The sequence below is a fragment of the Cetorhinus maximus genome, chromosome 7 (genome assembly GCF_964194155.1).
Source record: "Cetorhinus maximus chromosome 7, sCetMax3.hap1.1, whole genome shotgun sequence".
NCBI lineage: Eukaryota > Metazoa > Chordata > Chondrichthyes > Lamniformes > Cetorhinidae > Cetorhinus > Cetorhinus maximus.
Window position 1 is genome coordinate 142,499,222 of NC_135885.1, and position 26,087 is coordinate 142,525,308.

Below are 26,087 nucleotides of genomic sequence, written 5' to 3' on the forward strand. Positions count from 1 at the left end.
TGCTAAAATACTTCTGCAGATTTTATTGAATATGGGTAGGTACATAAGAACAACATATAGTTTATTTTACATGAATTAATAAGATATATTTGGTTGATTAGATAGATGAAACATCAGGAAAACAAGTCTAGGAATTCTGCATAATACAGTCATTGAGAATAAGCAAACCTGTACCAAAACCATTCATTGCTGTTGTCAGTAATATTCATTCAAAGCTCATTCTTCTTCAATCACACTGATTCTTGCCAATGAGAACTTCATTCCGTTAACACCTTGTACTGTAGCTTGTTTGCAGGTTACAAAGTCAAGAATATATCGCCCCTACTCACCTGCCTCTGGAACTCTCATCCATGTCTCTGTTCTCACTCAATCATTCCAATCCTCTCCTGGCTGGCCTCCCCACCCTCCATAAACTGGAACTCATCCAAAACTCTCAGCCCACATCCTAATTCTCACCAAGTCCTATTCATCCATCACCCCTGTGCCTACTGATCTACATGGCCCCTGATCTGGCATTGCTTTGGTTTTAAAATTCTCATCCTTGTTGTCAAATTTCTCCATGGCCAGCCCCCGCCACCCCCGCTTCATCTGTAACCTTCTCCAGGCCCCTTAAACCCCCTGAGATATCAGCACTCCTCCGATTGGGGCCTCTTGCACCTCCCTGATTTTCATTACTCCAACGTTGGTGGCTGTCAAGGTCCCTGAGCTCCGGAATTCCCACCCCCAATCAATATCACTACAAGAACCTGATCATAATCACATAGCTGTTTGTGGGAGCTTGCTGTGAGCAAATTGGTTGCCGCGTACATCACTCCAAAAGCGCTTCACTGGTTGTAAAGCACTTTGTGATGCCCAGAGGATGTAAAAGGCAATATATAAATGCATGTCTTTTTATATGATATGGAATATCGCCTAATGAACATTTCAAATAAAGTTACAAATCATCAAATCACTTGCTAAAGGGAAGGTCAAAAATCAACACTTATAATATTACTGTTAACTCACAAAATGTGGACCTATAAACTTTTGAAAAGCTCCCTTGCAGCTGAATGGATTGTTCCAGTTAACCATCGCCCAATGGTATGGTACATCCTATAGATGATAGGTTACAGTCGGAGTGACACTGATTGGATGATTCAGTGTAATGGTGAACGTTACAAGTGGAGATTTCCTCATCTGACCGCAGGCGGTGAGAGCTTCTCTTGTGATTAGCATGTTTAAAATAGTTATTAAAACAGACTTATAATTATAATTATTCCTGACACCACAGGCCGGCTTTTTTGTGGACGCTGGAGCCATTTAAAAACGGGACCCAATTCCGGGATTTCCGAACCTTTTCCTGGAGCCTCCCATTTTTGCTGGCACAGGGTAGGGGTGCAGACACTGAAGCCGCGCCCTGAGCTCCCGAACTGGCCGACTCCATTGCCGGGGGTAGACACCTCCTAAACCCCCATAATTTTCCTGGAGCTGGGCCAGCTTCTGGATGACGTGTGGTTCTCCACCCCTCTGGGGAGTTCCATGTTCTGAATTTGGGAACCTTTTGAAAGGTGGGTTCAAAAGGCCTTACCCATGACCCTCATGCCCCCTCAATGCCAACTCATGCTCCCCACCCATCACCATGGCCCCTTATAGCCCCCATGCCAAGCTACTGCCAACTCATTGCCCCCACCAACCCCCAGTGGAATCACAGGATCGCATTAGTAAGTCCCCACCCCTGTCCCGTAACCATACAATTCCCTTTCTTTTCAGGTGCTTATGCAATTCCCTTTAGAAAGTCACAATTGAACCTGCTTCCACCACACTCTCAGGCATTCCAGATCCTAACCACTCTCTTTGTCAAATGTTTTGCCTCATGTGGCCATTGGTTCTTTTGTCCTTCACCTTAAATCTGTGAGTTCGAACTTTGTCTCCTTGTGAATGAAGGAAAGTGAAGTTTTCCAAAAATGGTAGAACTTTGAAAATGGTCAGCTAACATCCTTTTCCTCTTTGATTGTGGGAGTTGTGCACAGCCATTTCCTCTTTGGCAAAACACCCTTCCACATTTCTGGGATATAAATGGAAAAAGGTGTCAGGAGTATGTGTAGTGTGGAGATATTCATTCAGGAATTCATAGCATGCCATTGAACAGCAAACAGAAACTAATGGCCACAGGCTTAATGGAGGCCCTGCCTCCAGCCATTGTTTATTAGCAGTATAATTCCATTCCCTGTGTTATGTTAAATTATACCAACTAAGGATCAGAAACTAAGACCAATAATGCACCATCACATTGTACAGTTCTAATATCATAGAATCATACAGCACAGAAGGAGGCCATTCAGCCCATTGAGCTGGATTTCCCCCACCAGTGGATTTGAAGGCTTGTAAAATGCAACGCGTGACATGCCACCCCACCCCACCACCCCCCGCCACCACCCCCGCCCCTGCCCTGTCTCAAATTTCCACGGGAGCTGGTGAAGGTGTCAAGTGACTGGCCCGGCCTTGGGCCTATTGAGGCTCTTAAGGGCCTGTCCCCACCCCTGGCGCTATTTTACCCACAGCAGGCGGAGGCCCACGGCATATGGGAAGCTCAGCATCTCCAGCTGTGCTGGTTGGTGTCAGGCAAGGACAGAGGAGATCCCCCTTTGCGCTCCCCTGTGCCCATCAGACGCACCCCTCCCTCCCCGCCAAAGACCTCACTTCGCCTTTTACCCTCCCTGCCTAGCCTCTCAAACCTGGCTTCCCCACAAACTCCTCACCAGGGTCTGCCAGCTAGGCCCCAGCGATACTCCGGACCTCCCTTAAGCCCTGGCTCCTCTTTGCCGGGACTACTCCCGCCTGCCGCTGCTGGGACTACAGACCTGCCGGCCATCCAGTTGGCCGCAGCTCTCTAAGGCTGACCTCCTCCCGAGAAAGGGGCGAAAGTCTCACCTCAGAGAGATTAACGCTGCTCCCAGCTTTAAATTGCCGAGGGGCAGCTGTCTCCATGGTGGGCGGGCTCACCACCGACTTTTTAGCCGGGTAGTCAGAGGACAATGGTGCCCAGTAGAATCCAGCCATTGTGCGTGTGCTGGCTCTTTGAAAGAGTGTTCTCTAATTAATCCCACTCTCCCTGCTCTTTCCCCCAATAGCCCTGCAAATGTTTCCTTTTCAAGTATTTATCCGATTAGCTTTTGAGAGTTACCACCGAATCTGTTTCCCCTGCTCTTCCAGTCAGCGCCTTCCACATCACAAAACTCGCCCTTAAAAATAATTCATTTCACCCCACCTTTGGTTCTTTGCAAATCCCCTTCGAAGTAGATACCGTGTTTTGCCTTCTTTCCCGGTCGGGAAAGGGAGGATGCTTCACGCCACAAATGCATTTTCTGTCTGATCAGCTGACACTTAATAATGAAACCTGTCACCTCCTCATTAATTTGCTCCTCTCCCCCCTTAACCTCTGACTCTACGACATGCAACAGTGCAGTCGAATGGAGAACACAAATAGTAAAAGAAATATATGTATATATTTATTTTAATTATTACACCCTTATAGGCTTGAAAATGTCCTGAATCATTGGAAAAAAGCTTTGCTATTTAACCTAGAAGTGTGCGCACCTTTTGTAAAGGAAAACAGCTTGCGTCTGTACAGCTCCTTTCACAACCTCTCCACGTCCCAAAGCACTTTGCAACCAAATTGTAGCCACTGTTACAATTTAGAGAAACGCAGCAGCTGATTTGCGCACAGCAAGATTCCACGTACAACAACGTTCGAACGACCAGATAATCTGTTTTTAGTGATGTCGTTTGAGGGATAAATATTGGTCCCAGGACATCGGGGAGAACTCCCCTGCTCTTCTACGAAATAGTGGCCGTGGGATCTTTTATGCCCCCCCCTGGGAGGGCAGGAAGACCCTAGGTTTAAGGCCTGATCTGAAAGACGGCACTTCAGATAGTGCGGTACTTCCTCAGTACTGCTCTGGAGTGTCTGCAGCCTAGGCTTTTAAGCTAAAAGTCTCTGAGCTCAACCCACAGATGCAGAGTTGGGAGTGCTACAGTTTAGCCACAGCTGACATTAATGTTGCTGTAAATCTTTGTGGTACCTTCTCAAATGAAAATCCAAACCCGCTGCAAATTTTCTCTCCTACCTCTCTTTATTTCTTCAAAAGATTCTTTAAACTTGATCAAGTGTGTAATCTGTACTAACTGACCTTATAAAAGTGCTCAGTCATTTCCTCCCACACTATAGCTGTGTCAACAGCTGAATTAAGATGAACAAGATTTGATTTCCTGTCTGTCTCCGTCCCCAGACTTCAGGGACAATCTACTTTCTACTATACTTTAGATTGTTATACTTCAAGCCTACACTCCCTCAGGATTTTAAGATGCAGATCAAGAGGTCTCATTTGTTTGAGCATCTTAAGTTATAGTGACCTCCTTCGTACCTTCTCTCTTTGAATGGTGGTGGTATATTAGATTCACTTGGGAGGTACAAGTTGCTGTGGCATCAAGCACTGTTACATGCATGTTGTAGTCTGGAGCTATGGGTAGTGATGGTAGATGCTCCAATTTCTTTCCATTACATGGAGGACTAGGAATCTCTCCCGCTCTTCCCACCCGCCATTGGCGTGCGTTGGAATGATTTGCTGGTTGATACTCAACCTGTTTGACCGCATTATGGACACACCCTCCGTGACCATCAAGCCTTGGAGTGGGGCTCGAACCCACAGTTTTTGGCTGAGAGACAGGGACTCATTGTGTCACAAGGCCTCATTGCTGTGGTACTCTCCACCAATTGTTCAATAGGCCGCGCTGATGGACCTACAATCCCACTACCCTTAGTACTTATTTTAATCGAATAGACACAGACAGTGTTTCCTTTGGTAGAGAAGAGCATTACCAGAGGCTGTCAATATAAGATAGTCACCCAGAAATCAAATCAGGAATTCAGAGAAAACGTCTTTACCCAGAGAATGGTGAGAATTTGGAACTCACCTCCACAGACAGTGGTTGAGGTAAAAAGTATAAATACATTTAAGATAAACACACAATGGAGAGAGGAATAGGAGGATATGTTGATAGCTTTAGATGAGAAAGGATGGGAGAGGCTCAAGTGGAGCATAAACTCTGGCATTGGTCAGTTGGGCCAAATGACCTGTTTCTGTGTTGTATAGTCTGTGTAACATCTCTGTCAACCCCTCATTCTTGACTCCAGGTATACTTACACCATCTCATTTGGCTCCACCCTTTACTTTGACTCTCTTGTTCCTAACATGCCTATAGAGAGCCTTTTCTTTTGCTTGTTTTGTTTTTCTGGCTAATTTTCACTCACACTGCATCTTACCCCTTCTAATCTTCACTTTGTACATTTCTGACCTACCCTTTAGCATTGCCTGAGTTTTTATTTATATTTTTAGCCCTGTAAGCACTAAATGCCACTGTTTATAGTTTCGAATTTGATCTAATCTCCCAAATCCTCCGATTCGGTTACTCACTGCAGCTCATGTTTAATCTTACTGAAATCTGTTTTTGGATGGGATGTTAAACTGTAGCCCTGCCGGGCTGCCCCCTCAGGGGGGATGTCAAAGATCCCACAGCCACCATTTCATACAAAAGTAGGGGACTTGTCCCTGGTGTCCTGGCCAATATTTATCCCTCCCAAGGATCATCTGGTCATTATCACATTGCTGTTTGTGGGAGCTTGCTGTGTGCAAATTGGCTGTCACGTTACCTACATCACAACAGTGAATCCACTTGAAAAAACACTTGATTGGCTGTAAAGCGTTTTGGGATGTCCTGAGGCACTATATAAATGTGAATTCTTTATTATTCTTTTTGGTTTACACCCTCTCCATAAGCTTCTAGCACATTCGTTCAATTTGTCAATGTTTCTTTCTATTTATTCTGGACAATAATGTGCAAATAAACTGATAGGTAGCGGATCCTGACCTGTTGGATTTGTGATGTTCTGAATTTTTGCAGCGGTTTCCGGCAGACAAAGCCTATTTTATCGCCAAAGAAGTGTCGACTACAGAACGAACCTACCTTAAGGATCTTGAAGTCATCACATCGGTAAGGAGGAAGGCACCATCTGTGTGTGCTTTACTGTGTTGTCGTATTGGAGAAAGAAGCTTTAACTTCCTGATGTGGCTCAGGGTGGAAAGCTCCCCCTCATTCACTGTTCAGAGGGACTGAACATGCTAAACCCCCTCAGTGACTGAGAGCAGGGAGTTCCACAGCCTCATTTACTACCATTTGTGTGTGTGTGTGCGCGTGTGTGTGTGCGCGTGTGTGTGTGCGCGTGTGTGTGTGCGCGTGTGTGTGTATGTACGTGTGTGCGTGCGCACATGTGTGTGTGTACGTGTGTGTGTGCGCGTGTGTGTATGTGCGCGTGTGTGTGTGTGTGTGCACGTGTGTGTGTGTATGTACGTGTGTGTGTGTATGTGCGCGTGTGTGTGTATGTGCGCGTGTGTGTGCGCGTGTGTGTGTGCACGTGTGTGTGTGTATGTACGTGTGTGTGTGCGCACGTATGTGTGCGCGTGTGTGTGTGCGCGTGTGTGCGCGCGCGTGTGTGTACGTGTGTGTGTGTGTGTGGGCGCGCGCGTGTGTTTGTGTGTACGTGTATGTGTGTGTGTGTGTATGTGTGCGCGTGTGTGTTTGTGTGTGAAATGTCAATGCGGGTGCAGGCCAGCTGCCTCAGGGAGCTGAAGACGCGAAACAGCAAAAATAAAGGTTTCAAAAGCTGGAAAAAAGTGTCCATGCAACATAATTAGTCACCTGAAAAATTAAGCTAATGAAAATGCCGTCCACAGAAATTCATTTATATCTCATCCCGCCCGTGGATGAGGTTTGATGAAAAATGCAAAGGCCACCTGGCCGATTCGCCCGTCCGCCAACCATGAGGTTGGATGGGCTACATAAAATGAAAGACAGTTACGCCATTAATGGGCTTAATTGCCCTCTTAATTGTCGATGGGCGCACTTCTGACTTTTGCGCACGCCCACTGACCAAAATATCACACAAGCGCGGGATGACATCGGGACGCTCGCCCTGTTATGATATAGCAGATGATGTGTGCCAGGTGGATTAAGTCCAGGAGGGAAACTTGGTCACACGGTCACAACTGTTTTGCAATTTGTATTTTATTTCGAGATGCGCCTTGAATTCAGAAGTAATAAGACTATCACGACCTCAGGGGCTTTTAGAAAACTAAATTAAACATTTACTAACACGAGAAAAGATTCCAACATACATAAGTCTACAAATTGCTACCATTGTAACTCCTAAAACCCCTAATTATTCTGGCTCCCAGTTACACCTCCATTTAGGCAACAGTAGAAAAACAAAGTAGATTTAAACAGTCCCAGGCAAAGCAAAACGATACCTGGACAGTGATATTCACAGTGAGTTTTCTCAGCTTTGGTTCCTGTAGACAGCAACTTGATGCACTGAGGCTGGAGGCTTTTCACACTTGGGTCAGACCTTAGAATTCCTTCTCCTCTTACACATAGCCTCTTCTCCTTTATACATGTTTTCCCTTTTTAATGCAAATTCCATTGTTCCGATTTGTCTTTGGAACTTTACCTTTCTCATAATATAAATCTTTTCATAGTGCTCATTTTATCAGTTAGCTTTGAGAAAAATAAACACACTGTTTGGCTTAGCTTCTTTGGGCTGGGTGTAACATCTTACCATCTCTTGGAAATTTAAACTAACCTAATTTATCTAAACGTAAATGTTCCTTACACCTCACATTCTAAAACTTCAGCCATATTTTAGCATTTCAAACCTAGCTTCTCTAATGATGATTCAAAGCCTCCAGACCTGCTGTCCCCGATTCAATTAAATCCCACATACACAGACACGCATAGAGGAACTAACCCAAACCCCACTATTATCCCACTTTTACAATCAATCACAATAATATTATGAGAATTATTATATTTTTCCCAACATCATCTCATGCGATTTCACGCCCAATCAGTGTAAAATTCAGTCCTATGGGTGGGTGTTTTTTTTTAATTCTTCCACAGGATGTGGGGATCACTGGCTGGGCCAGCAGTTTTATTGCCCATCCATAATTGTCCCTTGAGAAGGTGGTGGTGAGCCACCATCTTGAACCGCTGCAGTCCATGTGGTGTCGGTACACCCATAGCGCTGTTAGGGAGAGAGTTTCAGGATTTTGACCCAGTGACAGTGAAGGAACGGCGATATATTTCCAGGTCAGGATGGTGTGTGGCTTGGAGGGGAACTTGCAGGTGGTGGTGTTCCCATGCATTTGCTGCCCTTGTCCTTCTAGGTGGTAGAGGACATGGGTTTGGAAGGTGCATCTTGTAGATGGTACATACTGCTGCTGCTGTGTGTCAGTGATGGAGGGAGTGAATGTTTGTGGATGTGGTGCCAATCAAGCGGGCTGCTTTGTCCTGGATAGTGTCGAGCTTCTTGAGTGTTGTGGGAGCTGCACTCATCCAGGCAAGTGGGGAGTATTTCATCACACTCCTGACTTGTGCCTTGTAGACGGTGGACAGGCTTTGGGGAGAGTCAGGAGGTGAGTTACTTGCCACAGAATCCCCAGCCTATGACCTGCTCTGTAGTCACAGTATTTATATGGCTGATGTGGAGGTGTCTGCCTCTTTCTGTGTTTATGCCTGTGTGTGGGGGGAGGGGGGGGTGGTGTTTCACTGTGTGTTGAGGTGTTGGTGCCAGTGTCTGTGGGACATGTTAATCGCCTAACTCACCACAATTGGATGTATTTTGGTCTGGATAGTTCCAGCACACTGGACTATGCTGTGCTTGTAGAGTGACAGGAAAGTAAAATTGGTGCCACTGTTTGTTTCCAGTTGTTATTTACTCTGCTTGCACTAAGTATCTTTATTATAAGAACTGCTTGGTGCTTCATTCAGTAATGAGAAGCTTTGAGTTATATTGTTCAAAATGACTTGAGTGGCTGAATGGGAATTACAATCTGGTTTGGTTGGTGACTCTAAGCAGATGTTTTACAGCTGCTCAGACTTTATTCAATTCTTTTCAAATGACTGGCGCTGTCATGAGCTATCAATGTACATAATGTTATTGGAAATTTTTTTTTAAATAGAGGTTTAGTCTGTGGGTATCCTTGCGTGTCTTAATTGGATTGAAGCCAGCTAGTCTGGGTGCTTTGATGCATAATAATTTTGAGATATAAACAGGGGTAGAGGTACATTTGCATTTTGTTGAATAAAGCAATAAAGAGTGGGAGTGAAATCTTGCACCTAGCTAGGAGACACCAAGCAATGTTTATATTACTAGTAAAATTGGTACTATGAAAGGAGTTCAAAGGGCCTGGTGATACAATGAAAATCTACATTCAAAGAGAAGTGCTGGGTTTAACAGAAGTGAGTTTGCGTGTGCAGGTCAGAGGCATGTAAGATCAAAGCTGTTGTAAGCTTACAACTGTCTGCAAAGGAACCAAATTGAAAGGAACCTCATTTTGAATTTGTACGGTGAAAATGCTTTGCCTGGTGTCTGGTTAAAGTCTATGGGTTGTTGTTGCCTTAGTGGAGATAAATTTGGGAATTTGTTAAGAATTATGATAGTAGTAACTTGTAGCCATGTACATGTGTTTCATATCTTGTTGTAAATTAATAAGTGTCTCATTTAGTTTGATATAAAAACCTCTCGAGAACTGGTGGTCTTATTCCTGAATTTAGAGCTGCAACACACCAATTGAAAATATAGGTTATGACAGTTGTTTCAAGTTTCGCTCTGGGATTTTAAATAACTCAGCCTTTACAAACTGCTGTGTCATAACAGGCGCTGAATCTCAGGCTGGTTGGGGGAAGCAGAGCAATAATGATATTATCTGTTTAGCACTTATCCCACCCAAGTTAGTGTTGCCAACCCTTCAGGATCGGTCCAGGAATTAAAATCTTTATCTCTAGGAAGCTGCGGTGAGCAACACCCAGGAGAAAAATCAGAGGGGCTTTAAAAAAAAAGTGTTTTTGGCAGTTTCCTTGAAGGCTGTTGGTTTATTGTTAGAACAGTATTGAGGATAGGGGGAGGGGATAAGGGCTCTTAGACTGGCTGGTGCAGTTGGAGGTGGGGGAAGTCATGTGATGAAACCCCCAGGAATGTGTCCCACCAGAGTTGGCAATCCTATTGCGAGGTGAAATTAGACCCAACTACATATTGATGCTGTAAAGGAGGGCATTGTTCTTCATTCCTGTTATGCTTTCAGGAATGGTCAACATTCAAGATTAGATGGAAGAGGCAGCTGAAGGGAATGGGATGGAAAGGGTATGTGAGCAAGGTGGGCAACGTGTTTGGAGCTGTTCGATCACATGGAGAGACGTACTACAGGTTTAGATAAGGAAGAGAAAGAAACACACTTCCCATTAGTTGATGGTACAAGGACTAGGGGACACAGATTTAATGTTTTGGGCAAGAAACACAGGGGGGATGTGAGGCAGAGCCTTCTTACACAGCAAATGGCAATGACCTGGGCCTCACTGCCAACGAGGGTGCTGGAGGCAGAGACGATGAATGATTTCAGACAGAAATTGGATGGGCACTCAAGGGAAATAAACTTGCAGGGCCGTGAGTATGGTGGGGGAATGGGACTGACTGGATTGCTTTCCAGCGATTCAATGGGCTGAATGGCCTCCTTCTGTGCCATAATTACTTTATGGGCAGGGTTTTGCCCTTGGCGAGGTGGGGGAGTGCTCAGCGGGCTTTCCGCCTGCTGCTCGCGATCGGCACCGCACCGTGATTTTACACGGACGGGCCAATTAAGGCCTGCCCAGCGTGGAACGCGAGCAGCAGCGCTCAGCACCGCCTGTGCGGGAGGGGAGGAGGGCGAGCGGGCCTAGCACAAACTTTACGAAGAAGCACTTCAATCTCCCTGGGGCACGGAGCTGCCTCAGAGAGACGTAGCGCTCTTTGAAAAAACTTAATGTACAAAATAAAAATGTCATAAAACATGTCCCCTCGTGTGACTCTGTCACATGAGCAGGGACATACTTTAATTCAAGTGCGAAATTTTTATTTTTATTTGCTTTAGGAAACCTCATCCCATCCGTGGATGAGGTTTCCTAAAAAGTGCAAAGGCCGCTTGGCCTTTTAGCCGGCCCGCCAGCCGTAAGGTTGGACGGGCAGTGTAAATTTGACATTAATGACCTTTTTAATGGCCTTAACAGGCCTTTTAATTGCCGGCAGGCGCACTGCCAACCCCAGCACGAACAAAATATCTCAAAGAATCACAGAACCACACAGTGTAGAAGAGGCCCTTTGGCCCATCGAGTCTGCACCGACACGTGAGAAACACCTGACCTACCTACCTAATCCCATTTACCAGCACTTGGCCCATAGCCTTGAATGTTATGACGTGCCAAGTGCTCATCCAGGTACTTTTTAAAGGGTGTGAGGCAACCCACCTCCACCACCCTCCCAGGCAGCGCATTCCAGACCGTCACCACACTCTGGGTAAAAAAGTTTTTCCTCACATCCCCCCCTAAACCTCCTGCCCCTCACCTTGAACTTGTGTCCCCTCGTGACTGACCCTTCAACTAAGGGGAACAGCTGCTCCCTATCCACCCTGTCCATGCTCCTCATAATCTTATATACCTCGGTCAGGCCGCCCCTCAGTCTTTCTCTGCTCCAACGAAAACAACCCAAGTCTATCCAACCTCTCTTCATAACTTAAATGTTTCATCCTGGGCAACATCCTGGTGAATCTCCTCTGCACCCCCTCCAGTGCAATCACATCCTTCCTATAATGTGGCAACCAGAACTGCACACAGTACTCCAGCTGTGGCCTCACCAAGGTTCTATACAACTCCAACATGACCTCCCTACTTTTGTAATCTATGCCTCGATTGATGAAGGCAAATGTCCCATATGCCTTTTCCACCACCCCACTAACATGTTCCCTCTGTCTTCAGAGATCTATGGACACACGCGCCAAGGTCCTTTTGTTCTCCAGAACTTCCTAGTGTCATGCCGTTCATTGAATACTTCCTTGTCAAATTACTCCTTCCAAAGTGTATCACCTCACACTTCAGGGTTAAATTCCAACTGCCACTTATCTGCCCATTTGACCATCCCGTCTATATCTTCCTGTAGCCCAAGACACTCAACCTCACTGTTAACCACCCGGCCAATCTTTGTGTCATCCGCAAGCTTACTAATCCTACCCCCCACATAATCATCTGTGTCGTTTATATAAATGACAATTAATAGGGGACCCAGCACAGATCCCTGTGGTACGCCACTGGACACTGGCTTCCAGTCACTAAAGCATCCTTCTGTCATCACCCTCTGCCTCCTACAACTAAGCCAATTTTGAATCCACCTTATCAAATTACCCTGTATCCCATGTGCCTTTGCCTTCTTTATAAGTCTCCCATGTGGGACCATGTCAAAGGCTTTGCTGAAATCCATATAAACTACATCAACTGCACTACCCTCATCTTCACACCTGGTCACCTCCTCAAAAAATTCAATCACATTTGTTCGGCTTGACCTCCCTCTGACAAAGCCATGCTGACTATCCCTGATCAAACCTTGCCTCTCCAAGTGGAGATAGATTCTCTCCTTCAGAAATTTCTCCAATAGTTTCCCTACCACTGACATGAGACTATAGTTCCCTGGCTTATCTCTACAAACCTTCTTAAATAGCGGAACCACATTAGCCGTTCTCGGGATTACACGATGACGTCGGGACGCTCGCCCGATGACATCGCGAGTCATTTTACACTCGGCCGGGTCAGGTGAGTGTCCACCCACTGAGCTCAATATTCTGCCCCATGACTCTAATACTGACATGCTTATTTGTGAACAGATGATCATAGTGCAATCCCACTCAAGGGAAAGCGATTGAAATGTACTTACCCAAACTTCAACAGGATTAGTGTTGCTTTGTTCATGCAGTAAAAAAGAAATTTACCAGAAGCTTTAAAGAATACTGTTTGCCATCACTCCAAACTGGCAGTTCCACAATAACGTCCCTGGTTTTATTGAAGCCTTAAGCTAGAAATCTGTTGATTCTTTGTGGTTCACAGGAAAACCAGCATTATTGAAAACTAGAAGATTAACTTGGTAAAACTGGTAGAAATAAGTTGCTGGTTATTGACTCTTCGTTCAAGTTCACCCGCAAAAACAGTGAAAATCGAAGAACCTTTGTACAAGCAGCAATAGTTCCATGGAGTTTAAGATTATTATTATAATTTTTGTAGGAATAACTTTATCCTTCCCTATCTCTGTAACCTCCTCAAGCTCTATAGCGCCCCCACCACACCCCCACCCACCCCCCCCCCTCCCCTCCCTTCCCCCACCCCCACCCCGAGAACTCTGGACTCGTGCAATTCTGGCCTCTTGTGCATCCACGATTTTAATTGCTCCACCATTGGCCTTCAGCTGCCAAGGCTCTAAGCTCTGGAATTCCCTCCCAAAACCACTCTGCCTCTCTTTCCTCCTTTAAGACACTGCTTAAAACTGACCTCTTTGACCAAGCTTTTTGGCATCTGTCTCCTTTTGGTCCCCTTACATGACTCAGTGATGAATTTTGTTTCACAGCTCCCGTCACACCTTGAGTCACTTATTACATTAAAGGCGCTATGTAAAATCAAAGCGTTGACGATTAGCATAAATGTTTAAGGAGAAGTCTTTGCGAGAAATGCCCATTTTTCCAAACCATTCTCTCTGTTGCTTATAGTTTTTTCAGATAAATGTTTCAGACCAAGTGCAGCATTCCTGCCACTGAAGTTAGAGACTGGAACAAATTGATTTGTTTCCAAATTACTTCAAAACAGGAAATTGAATAAAACGAAAAGATTAGGTTTGACTCCTCATCATTAAACAATTATGCGTTTCATTAAAGATGCTCTTTAAAAAAAAACACAAGCAAATTGCATCCTGTCTTCATAACCTATCCTGCAGTGACAAAGACTCTACAGTATAACTGTTTTTATGTCCCATTTTACTGTCTATTTCAGAAGGTTTCCATTATCTATTTAATTTGGCCTAATTACATTGGAAATGTGCAGGGTAACAGCCATAAATAATAGCTCCGATTAATCCCTGGCAATAGTTATCCTTGGGCCTCAAGAGGTTTTGTACAAATTTACACGATCACAAGATAGGTCTGGATGAAGAAACTCTTTCAGCCCACTCAGCCTTGTCTGTCCAGGATGACAACACCACCATTTAGGTTCAACTAAAGTTCATGTGCATGATCTAATCTGTGTGGAGACAGTAGTGTTGTGGCAATGTCACTGGACTGTCAATCTTGAAGCCTAGGCTAATTCCACAGGAGTATGGATTCAAATCCCACCATGGCAATTAAATTCAATTAATAAACCTGGAATTATAAAGCTAGTCCCAATAATGGTGATGATGGAGCTATCATCAAATGTTGTAAAAATCCACCTGGTTCACTAAATCAGCCATTCTTACCTGGTCTGGCCTACATGTGACTCCAGGCCCACAGCAATGTGGTTGACTCTTAACTGCCCTCTGAAATGGCCTAGCAAGCCCCTCAGTTCAAGGGCAATTAGGGATGGGCAACAAATACTAGCCTTGGCAGTGACACCCACATCCCATGAAAGAATAAGTAAAAAAAAAACGGGGAATTGTCTTCGTCCTGCAATTCTCTCAAATTTGGTTGCACCACAGAAAATAGTTCTGCGTAATGGGTCTCCACTCTGGTACATCCTGCAATGGAACCATTCAGGATCAAAGATTGAGCTCTTTCAGAACTGCGGCTGTTACTGTGGTATGGCTTTTGGAGGATACAGATTTCTGATCGCACTCTTCTATGCGGCTGTAGGTGAGAGTGCTATCCTTTTTGGATGTCTCGCTTGGCACTGTTGTCTTAGGAATGCAGACTCTTTAAGGGGACAGAGATTATTGAACCAGGCAGGAAGGGTATTTGATGAGCAGGTCGCTCTTGATTAAATCTGCTCTCGAAGAATTTTGACAAAAGTGAGGAGTGTCTTGAACATTGAGAATCACTCCCTGTCTCAGTATTACTGTTGGATGCATTCAGGGAAAAGGCTACATACAATCCCTCAAGTGCAGGACAAATTGCTTCCTGAACTGGTTTGTGTCCTTCTCTATAAGAACGTTTAACAGGAGTTTGATGTATGGACGATGATAAGCATTCAGGGTGAGAATCACTGACTGATTATTTTAATGTATTGGAATATTACATATTTTAATTTAATCTAATTTAATTAAAATTAGATCCCTGTGATAGGGTAATTTTCTTTCTTTTATTATTATCATTCATTTATATGTAATTTTTTTAATGAACCTGCAATATACCTGAAATGAATTTCAGGATGGACAATGAAGTGAAATTGAATTGAATTGATAAGTTGCCCCCCTCAGCTGCTCCACAAGAGGCAGCAGCAGCAGAGGTAAGACCAAGGGTTGGCAACCTTAAAAACAAAAATTATTTTTCAATTTTAGTCAAAAATGCAATATCCTAAGAGCCAAAATGCTGTTATTCAGATGCCATTAATAATGGAAAACAGGACACAGACATAAGGCCATATGAAATAGGAGCAGGGGTAGGCCATTCAGCCCATCAAGCTTGTTCCACCATTCAATAAGATCATGGCTGACCTAATTGTGGCCTTAACTCCACTTTCCTGCCTGTGCCCCCTAACCCTTGAGACTCCCTTGTTGACCAAAAAACCTGTCCATTTCAACGTTCCAACAATATTTTAAAGTTTTCTTTCTACAGAAATATTGCCAATCGAATGATTCTTTCTCACAGGTGCAATGTTAATAAAAGCTTAAAGAATCGAAACAAGCCGTTTAATTACCATCAAATTGAATTTGATCGATGGAGGTCGGGAGCCTCCCAGCAGTCCTTAGTGTGGCTCTGGGGCCACAGGTTGCAGGCCTGGGTTAGAACATTGCCTTCAGAAAGGGTGAAGCAAACCTGGAGGAATTTTAGGGAGCAACATTGGAAGATTGTCCTCTGTTTATGATGTGGGAAAATCTTAATAGAGCAGAAAGTATTAAAATAGCTTGTGAAGCACAAATTATTCAATTTTACACATGTAGATTGTTTCATATATTAGTATTTAAATTCCTTTTGTTCTCCTTAAGTGTCTTGACTTGTACTTCCTCGAGTATAGAAGATTAAGGGGTGATCTAATCGAGGTGTTTAAGATGATTAAAGGATTTGATAAGGTCGATAGAGAGAAACTATTCCCTTGGGTTGGCAGGAGCCCAGAACAAGGGGGGAGAATCGTAAAATTCAAGCCAGGCCGTGCAGGGGTGATGTCAGGAAGCAATCACACAAAGGGGAGTGGAAATCTGGAACACTCTCTCTGCAAAAAGCCGTTGAGGCTGGGGGGCCAATTGAAAACTTCAAAGCTGAGATTGATAGATTTTTGTTGGGTAAGGGGATTAAGGGTTTCGAGATTGAAGGAAGGTCAATGGAGTTTAGATACAGGTCAGCCATGATCTGACTGGATGGTGGAACAGGCTTGAGGTGCTGAGTAGCCTCCTCCTGCTCCTATTTGTGTCCCCATGCTAGGCCTAGAGGGTGGTGAGAATGTGAAACTCACTACCTCAAGGAGTAGTCAAGGCGAATAGCGTAGGTGCATTTAACAGGAAGCTACAAAAGCAAGAGGGTGAAAGGAATAGAAGGATATGTTTAAATGAGTTGGATGAAGTAGGTTAGGAGGAAGCCTATGTGGAGCAAGAACAACAGCATGGTCCAGTTGGGCTGAATGGCCTGCTTCCTGTGCTGTAAGTTCTATGCAATTCTACATGAGTTTCTCATTTGATGGGCAGGCTGTATATCTTTGTCAAGGTTTTCATCAGTCTCTTAGGAGGTTCACAGATATCTTGTGTAACCTGTTATCCAGGGTTTTTCCCCTTTTCTCCTCAATAAGAGAGCATCTGGTTCACAATCAGTGACTCTCTGCGTCATTGTATTGAGATTGGGAACTCATGGAATTGGCAGTTGCAGGTACAAATCCGTCTCTTAACACTCCATGACAGACCTTTCATTGTTCATTCCCAGTCAAGGTAATGCATTTTAAAGTAATATATCCTGTCATAGTAGTGAAAGGTTACTGATTAAAATGTACTCCACATGGCTGCGGAGAATCTCCTTAAGTCCTAATGGATAACTGTGCATATCTTTTGCAATGTATCGTTTATTGTTATTGTGGTACAGTAACCTCAGTACAGGTCATTATGCTTCCCACTTTCATTATCTCTCCTGTAGTGTTTTCAAAGTGCTGTGGCCAAAGATGATGTAATGCCAGAACCACTGAAGACTTTGTTGTTCTCAAATTTTAATCCACTGTACAAGTTCCACACTGGCTTTCTGAAGGAGATTGAGCAAAGACTTGCACTGTGGTAAGGCCTGCTGCATTTGGTAAGACATACCACCATTCCCCTTCTCACCCCCTACCGACTGTGCCTCAGGCCCAAAATTGCTCCACCCCAAACACCAGTCACAATTTTGTTGCTGTCCATTTGCTACCCCTGTGCCCCAGGTGCCGTGAAACCAGATGTGAGACCATCGCGATGAAAGCATTCTGTCTCATAAGGCAATGGTTTGCGTCTTGGTGGTCAACTCAGTGATAAGCATCGCCTGGTGTGGCTCAGGAGCCCCCAGTCTGGCATGGCAGCCTCCGCCGCATCTGCTGCAGAGGAAGACAGTGGGGCTGAGAAGGTGCACAATTCTCTGGCCTCTGTTTTCCCTGGGCCCTCTCCGCGGCCAGCTGAGCTTTCAGTTTCTGCCCGTCCCCTTCCAAATGCCCTTCCAGACAGTCAGCCAGAGGTCACAGCCGTCAGCGACTGTCTCCCAGTTGTCAGCGTCAATGTCGGGCCATCTTCATATCTCGTTTAAGGTGTCCTTGTAGTGGAGCAATGGAGGCTGAAAGGTGTGGGACTATTCTATGGCAGAATTCAATTTAATTGTGGAATTCTTTCACTTGTTATAGCAAAAGTGCACCAGGTAAATCAAGATTAAGTCAAGGAGTTTCGGAACCCAATTTCTTTTTGAACATCGAAAGATGAAAAGAAATGTGAACCCACTTGCGTGAGATACTTGCTCCTTTTCACGCATTCTGTGGGCGGCCTGACTTTTACTCTCCCAGTGAATGATGCACAAAGGGAGGTTCCTGATTTTATAGTGAGTGCGAGTGCCCTGGAGAAGGACAATTACGCAACGCCTTGTTGTGCTCTGGAATGCGCTGCCTGAAACTGCAGTAAAAGCAGATTCTCAATGGCAGCTTTCAAGAAGGAACTGGGTGAAAATTTCCAGGGCTACGGGGGAGGGGGCAGGGCTGTTGGAGTGGGACCAATTGGTTACGTCTTTCAAAGTGCCGGCACAAGTACGATGGAGCGAATGGCCTCCTTCTGTGCCATAAGATTCTATGATTCAGCCTTTACTTTATGCTGCCTTTCCAAGCAGGTTCTGAAACGTATTCATGGCTGGTTGTAGAAAAAAAGTGGCGGTTCCTATATTTGAATTGGGAGCAGGCACTCCCCCCTTCACGACTCAAGCACACACCACTTCATCAAACAGGGATAAAACCGCCCCTTGGTTTCAAAGTGGAATTTTTGAACGAAATGTCAGCCCAGCCTTGTCTGGTTCACACTTGCCAGCTGACAGCTGTCCTCACTATCGCCTCTTGTGTAACGCACAGCTTTCAGATACATTCACCAAATCAGCTGTGACCTGGGTCTTCACAGTGAAACACTTACAAGGTCATTGGCTTTTTGCAGTGGTAGCTCCCCGGTCCCTGGTGCAAATGAAAATGATTTGCAAATGTTCATCATAAAACTCAAATTGGAAAGCTATTTTTAGCCGTTTAAGTTTTGGCCGACGATCATCTCGAATCAAAACCTGGAAACTGAGAGCAACGAACAAGCCCCAGGTTTCACTCAAATAAGCAGACGTGCAAATCAGGACTTCACAAATGGGTGCAGGCGACATAATCTTTCCGGTTTCTACGTATTCAGGCACAATTATATTAAACTAAAGTTACGTTTTTTTGGGAGGAGGATGTTTTTGTTGCAAGATCTTTCTGTGTTCTCTTTTGCCTTCAGTTAAATTCGTTTCTAAATTCTAAATCCCAGTTGATGATCGCTGAAGTCCATTTTTAAAAGCATTGTAATGCAAAAGACTAAATCCTGCAGCTGCTAGGAGCCTGAACTAAAAAAACAGAAAATGATGGAAACACTCAGCAGGTCAGGCAGCTTCCGTGGAGAGAAGGGCCCGAATTTTGCCAATTGGATTTTTGCCCCAACATCAGCGGGACCGGCACACGCAAGCAGACAGCGGACCTTCCCTCTGAAGTTTACCGGTGGCTGCCAGTTAAGTGGCTGCCGCTGGGGTTACTCTCTTATTTATTCAGCCCAATCAGAGGGCTGTCTGCTCAGCAGCGCCACCAGGAGCAGTGGCCACTGCTGAAGGAGGCAGAGACCCTGCAAACGACAGAAGGTGGGCAGGGCTGAGTACTGGAGGCGGAACACCTCCAGGGAAGTCCCTGGGGCCATAGGTGCTGCCTTCCCTGCCCACCCCAAACCCACCCCCCCACTTTTTTTGCCTTAAAAAGCCTTCAAGCTCCTCCCCCCCAGGCTGCCGCTGGGGGTCCACCCCCCCCCATTTAACAGGCAGCCTCCCTACGTAGTAGGAGTAGTTCTGCCAGTAACAAAATGCCGACAGCCTGGTTAAATGGCCCTTAGTAAGGCCCTTACATATTTAAATTGAGTGCCCACCTCCTTGTGGTGGGCAGCCTGTCCGAAGTTCGATTCCAGTCCCACCATCAGTAATATTCCCTGACAACAGGGCGTGGTGGGGGAGCTGATCCAACACGGCTTCCCCCACCCCGATTTTACCAGCACCCCACCTCAGCCTACCTCCCTGACTGCCTTCTGGGGGGGCTAGTAAAATTCAGCTCAATGGTTTTGCGTTGTCAGAACTGGACCGAAGAAGAGGTTTAGCAGCTTTTAAGCAACTACTTAGTCAGGAGGAAGGCAGGGGGAGGGAAGAATAAAAAGGAATAGGATGGAGGGCAGGTGATTAAAGGACGAAAGGGATGGTAGTTCAAGGCTGCCTTAATTCTCCACCCCGCGCACTCTGACCTCCCTGTCCTTGTGCTGCCGCACTGCTTCAATGTAGCCCCGGTGGGACTGCACCTCTTGGGGGAAGTCGGAAGTCTGCGGTGTATTAAGATTGAAAAAAGTACACAAGATAACTCAGCAATCTCGGGCTTCAAAAGAATATGGATTGGAGGAGGGATTGAAGACTGGGGGATTTGAACAGGTGCACAGTGCTGGAAAGTTAGGGCGAGAGATGGTTACAACACCTGACGAAGGAATATAACAAAAGACAGAGTGAAAGAAGAGCAAGAAAGAAAAAATTAACAGGAGCAACGACGTAGAAACTTGGCATAAAAAGGACTGATTATAATCTGGCTTAATCTTTAGGAGACTGCTGTATTATTTTGTATAGAACTCTATCAACATTACAATTTTAAAAACAATGTTTAAAGCACTGTGGATTTTAAAAAGTTAACATGTTTTCTAATTTTTATTGATGAGAATTTTTCTAACTGTTTTTATGGTGAATAATACCAACCTTTAAAGTTATAGGAAACTTTTGGTACTCGTTTTAAATAGATTTTATGGTATAATGTAGATTCTATTCCTCTGTTCACTAACAGGGAAGGAAGGTCGAATGCTCACATTAAAGGCGATTACCAAAGAATTGGAGATGTGATGCTAAAAAATTTGCGTAGTATGAAGGTGCGTTTCCATGCTCACAACATAAAAATTGTTTGTATCAACTATTTAAAGAGTTAAAAACAAAATGCCTAGTGTGAGATGTGATCCCACGATTATCAGCATGTGCTGAACAATCCTGAGTGCGCTAATAACTACACTAACAACCAACTTAACATAACCAGTCAAGCTCATAATGTGGCTCATTTACACTTGCTAGAAGTGACATACATTCATACACAGGCACCTGTTCTCTGCAAACAAAAGGAATATGTTCAAGCCATGCACCTTTTTTTGAATTACCTGGGAGCTTGGGGAGCCTCTAGTTCCCTATTGCTTTCTCCATGGCAATGCCTTGACCAATCAGAGTCAACTTCTCAACCAATCAGCACCCTTTCCTCTTGTCGTTTCAATTGTTGTGATTGTTTGAAATTTAGCATTCTTGCATTTGTCCTGATGAGTGCAAGACGAAAAGCTTCAGCAACATGTCTCTCTTTTCAGCAAGATTCAAACTCTGTACTACTAAATGACTGTTTAAAAAGTTATTATAATGGGTTTGATTCTACATTGTTTATAGTCTTTACTGTGTCCCAGTGGGTAGCACTCTTGCCTTTGAGCCAGAAGGATTGTGGGTTCATGTCACAGTCCAGAAACGTGAGCACAACAGTATATGCAGACCCCACCCAGTGCTGTACTGAGGGAGTGCTGCACTGTCAGAGGTGCCATATTTAACTGAAAAGTTAAACCGAGGCCCCATCTTCTCTCTCAGGTTGATGTGAAAGGCCACTCGCCACTATTGGAAGAATGGAGTTCTCCCCATTGTCCTGGCCAATATTCATCCCTCAATCAACATCACTAAAACCAAAGATTATCTGGTCATTTCTCGCATTGCTGTTTGTGGGAGCTTGCTGTGCACAAATTGTCCACTGCACTTCCAACATTGCAACAGTGACTATACTTCAAAAGTACCGAGTTGGTTGTATGGTACTTTTGGGGGCCCTGAGGTTGTGAAAGGAGCTATATAAATACAAGTCTTTCCTTTGCACCCTCACTGCAGCTGTTGGGTTTCTTGAGGCCTGGGAAACACAGGGGGCTGTGGTTAAACTAGAAAAGCGGGTCACAGCCGAGGCTCCTGGCCCCATAAAATGAGAACCTACCTCCTGGAGATTGGGTTGGCTGACCAGCCGGAATCTTCCCACCTGGTGAAACCTGAAGTCAGCTTCTCGGCATGCCTGGCATATTTGCTCACTCACCCTCCCCCTACTGGCGCTCAGTGCCCCCTCCATCCTCAAATTCCCGCTGGACTTTGGGACTGAGGACATAAGCACGGTAGATGTTTATTCAGCCCGAGGGCTGAGTGTTGAGACTCTGTGGTGACAGGCCTGTTCGCCGTTGTGTCTAAGTTCATCGTACGCTGTCCGTTCCTTATCTTTGCAGCAACTCACGCTCCATCTGCAGAAGCACAGCGAGATCCTGATGGAGCTGGAGAAAGCTATCCAGAACTCCCGGAGGCTGGAGGCAGTGTGCCGGGAGTTTGAGCAACAGAAAGTCTGCTACCTTCCACTGAACATATTCTTCCTGAGGCCCCTACACCGCCTGATGCATTACAAGCAGATTCTGGAGAGGCTGTGCAAACACTACCCACCCACCCATGTGGACTTCAGAGACTCGAGAGGTAAGGAAGTGGATCGGAGTGGAGAACGGTTTTCGGGACATTTGATAAGCCTTAGGCTGAGGCAGGGATGGTAGAGCAATCCGGTCAGTCCCATTCCCCGTACCCCTGCAAGTTTGTTTCCCTCAAGTGTCTGTCCAGTTCCCCTTTTGAAATTGTTAATCATCTCTGCTTTCACCACCCTCACAGACAGCGAGATCCAGTCATTGCCACTCGCTGTGTAAAAAGGTTCTTCCTCACATCCTCCGTGTCTCTGGCCAAAATCTTAAATCTGTGTCCCTCTAGTCCTTATGCTAATGGAAACAGCTTTTCCTTGTCTACCTTATCTAAACCTGTCATAATCTTGTGCACCTCTATCAAATCTCCCCTCAACTTCCTTCACTCCAAGGAGAGCAACCTCAGCTTCTCCAGCCTAACCTTGTAGCTAAAACCTTTCCTCGCTGGAACCATCCTGGTAAATCTCCTCTGCCCCCTCTCAAGGACCCTCTTATCCTTCCTAAAGTGTGGGTGACCAGAACTGGATGTAATACTCTAGTTGTGGCCTAACCAGAGGTTCAGCAAAACTTCCCTGCTTTTGTACTCAAAACCTCTATGAAGCCCAAGAAAGTGCCTTTATATAGCACGACAGAGAGTTTTTATCATAGTGAGATTGGACTGTGTTAATGTCCACTCCCTCATATGTGGGTGGCACAGAGAGAAAGGCCTGGTTGGGTTTGAACAGGTGAATGGAACTTGCAACTCAGGGTGAGTAGCTTTGTAAATGCTACACTAAATAAGCACCACATAAAGCAAGACTTAAACCCAGTGGCAAAAGATGGGAACTTAATCCTACAGAATGAGATGCCGACAACAACAGTACCAAGTGTGCGGTGAATTGTCTGATGGGTTTGGTTTAAACCCTGCACAGCTCAGTGTGGTATTTTTGTGGTTTATACTCTTTTTTTGAAAAAAGAGTATTGGCCCATTCTCCTTTTAAATTACAGTTGTGTCTGTATCGGCAGTGAGACAAGGGTGCTCTCATGGTGAGCATGCACTGTGTGAGTTCCGAAGGAGAGTCGTATTGGACTCGAAACATTAACTCTGTTTTTCTCTCTCCGCAGATGCCGCCAGACCAGCTGAGTATTTCTAGCACTTTCTGTTTTTATTTCAGATCTGCAGTATTCCGCTCTCACTTCACTGCTGCTTCTCTTCCAGGAATGCCTGTCTTGAAGGAGTATTGCTCTTCTCTCCCGACTGCATTTCCGTTTGCCTCTTTCACCTTGTCTCCCTTCGTTGCTTTCCATTTCCCTTCCAGTGGTCGTTCAGGGTGTTTACCAAAACTTGCTTCCACAGGAGTTTTGAAGAAGTGACAATGGACTCGAAACATTAACTCTATTCCTCTCTCCACAGATGCTGCCAGACCTGCTGAGTTTTTCCAGCGCTTTGTTTTTATTTCAGATCTCCAGCATCTGCAGTATTTTACTTATATATTATTATGCGCTAGGAAAGGTTTGTCTCGATGCATCCAGTGATGGGATCAGTCTGGTGCTGTGCAACAGGGAAAAGAAGGGTTAGTACAGAGAGATAAGCCATCCTTGGTTAAACTGGGAGTCTGGTTTCTATGTCAGCAATCATGCTGGCAGTATGAATTATTTGGAGGCGAATGCTAATTATGCAGAGGTAGGAGATTAATTTTACAAGAACAGAATAATTGTAGTGAGTGCAGCATCATAATTCAGACTAAGTATAGGGAAGTGAGTTTGATCCAGTCGATTCACAATGTGGGGCTGGGGATATAGTGCAGAGGTTGAATTTAATGATGCTTCCAGTTCATGACAATACACAATGGCAGCCCTGTGAAAAAACAGTAGAATTTTGTGGTCAAGTCACCAATTAATTCACCTAAAAGTGTCTAAATAGCAGTGAATGTGATACAATACATTTCCAGCAAAATTGTCCAAATAAATTTGAGTGTCTTGTTTAAGAGTCGTGGGGTCCCTGTGCTTGAAATAGCACTGGTGTGATTCCATTTAAAGTCTCCGTTAAAATTCATCTGCATAATAAGAAACAAAATGTCCCATGAGCCAGTGCAATTGGGTGTCAGAATTAAATATAATTGCTCCTTCCTTTCTATTGAAAAGAATTCCTTGGTGTATTTGGGAGAGTGGTAACCTGGGGCAGTTTGATTAATACGGCTGAAGATACAGATAAGGTTTTTTTTAATAAGAGTGTCTATTGAGCCACTTGATTTAAAATCACTGAAAATAACTTTAAAAACTATACTGAGCCATTTAATAGTTTCACTGGTGCACACGAGGTGATTTGATACAACTGCATAGTTACTAGGCCATTTCAGAGGGCAGTTAACCCATTGTTGTTGTTCTGGTGTCCTATGTAGGCCAGACCATGTAAGGTTGGCAGATTGCTTCCACTAAAGGGAATGAGTGAACCTGATGGGCAGCATTTTTCCCCTGCTGGGGGAGGGGTGTGATGTCCGCCCAGAAGCGCTATGCGCTCCCTGTGCGGGCAGGGGGATTCCCTGAACAGCTCTCTGTGCTCTTTCACGCATGCACACGGAAGAGTGCACAGATCTCCCCGAGGCAAAGTGTTGCCTCAGGGAGATCGGTTGAACTTTAAAAAATTTATTAAAGGCAAGAAAAATTTTTCCTGACATGTCCCCTCATGTGACCCTGTCACAGGAGCTGGGACGTGTCCATTACTTCTTTTTTAAAATTTTCCGAACATTTTAAATCTCTCATGAAACCTCGTCCCGCCCGTGGATGAGGCTTCGTGCTTTCTCGGAAGGCCGCCAGGGCTCTTCGCCTGCCCGACAACCTGAAGGTTGGACAGGCAGGTCCATTAATCATTTCAGTTACTTTTTTAATGGCCTCAATAGGCCGTTGACAGGTCGAACGAACTGAAAATCTAAATGACGCGCGCCCAACATCACCCCACGTCAGCGACCAGGAAATGCTGCCCGATAGGTTTTTACCACAATCTACAGTTTCATGATCATTATTAATTTGACTAACATTTTATTCCAGATTTATTAATGAATTGATTTTAAATTCCCCCACTTAGCATGATGGGATTTGAGCTTGTGCCCTCAGGGCATTAGTCCAGGCCTTTGCATTACAAACCCAGTACCATAACCACTATGTTACCATCATCCTAGGCAGCTTCATGGCAAAATTAAATACATTTGATATGTTAAAAACTTTTATAACGTACCAGCAAGAACTTACGCATCTGAGAGAGCGAGCACAGTATAAAGAGTCTTCTGGAACCAGCGCTGTGGCGTTCAATTGTTCAGTTATTCCGTATTTGATTCTGTGAGTCTGATTGCTCTCTGTGCTTGATTGGTTAAGCCTGGGGCCTGAATTTTTCAGTCAGTGGGCGGGCTCGGTGGGAGCGGGCGGAGCAGTCACTTTAAGCGGGCAGGCCAATTAAGGCCCGCTCAGCGTAAGGGGTGAGCCGTAGCACTCAGCGCTACCTGTGCGGGCGGGGGGGGAGGAGGGAGAGTCGGGGCCAGTGCCCTTTCACGTATGCGTATGAATGAGCGTTTCAATCTCCCTGAGGCACGGAGCTGCCTCGGAGATTAAATCACTATTGAAATAATTAAATAAATGGAAAAAAAAATGTATTTAAACATGTCCCTCACGTGACTGTGTCACATGAGATGGGACATGTTTTTATATTTCACAAAACTTTTTTGTTTGATTCATAAAAGCTTTAGGA

At 44.9% G+C, this 26,087-nt stretch overlaps 1 protein-coding gene across 1 annotated transcript in view; it reads left to right on the forward strand.

The window, feature by feature from the left end:
* farp1 (FERM, RhoGEF (ARHGEF) and pleckstrin domain protein 1 (chondrocyte-derived)) overlaps positions 1-26,087 on the forward strand; it is a 265,170-nt gene that overhangs the window by 196,032 nt on the left and 43,051 nt on the right. Inside the window, exons 15-18 of the mRNA XM_078546027.1 lie at positions 5,941-6,030; positions 17,187-17,320; positions 20,641-20,722; positions 22,136-22,373. Coding sequence (XP_078402153.1) covers positions 5,941-6,030; positions 17,187-17,320; positions 20,641-20,722; positions 22,136-22,373 — 544 coding nt within the window. The remainder of the gene's footprint in view (positions 1-5,940; positions 6,031-17,186; positions 17,321-20,640; positions 20,723-22,135; positions 22,374-26,087) is intronic.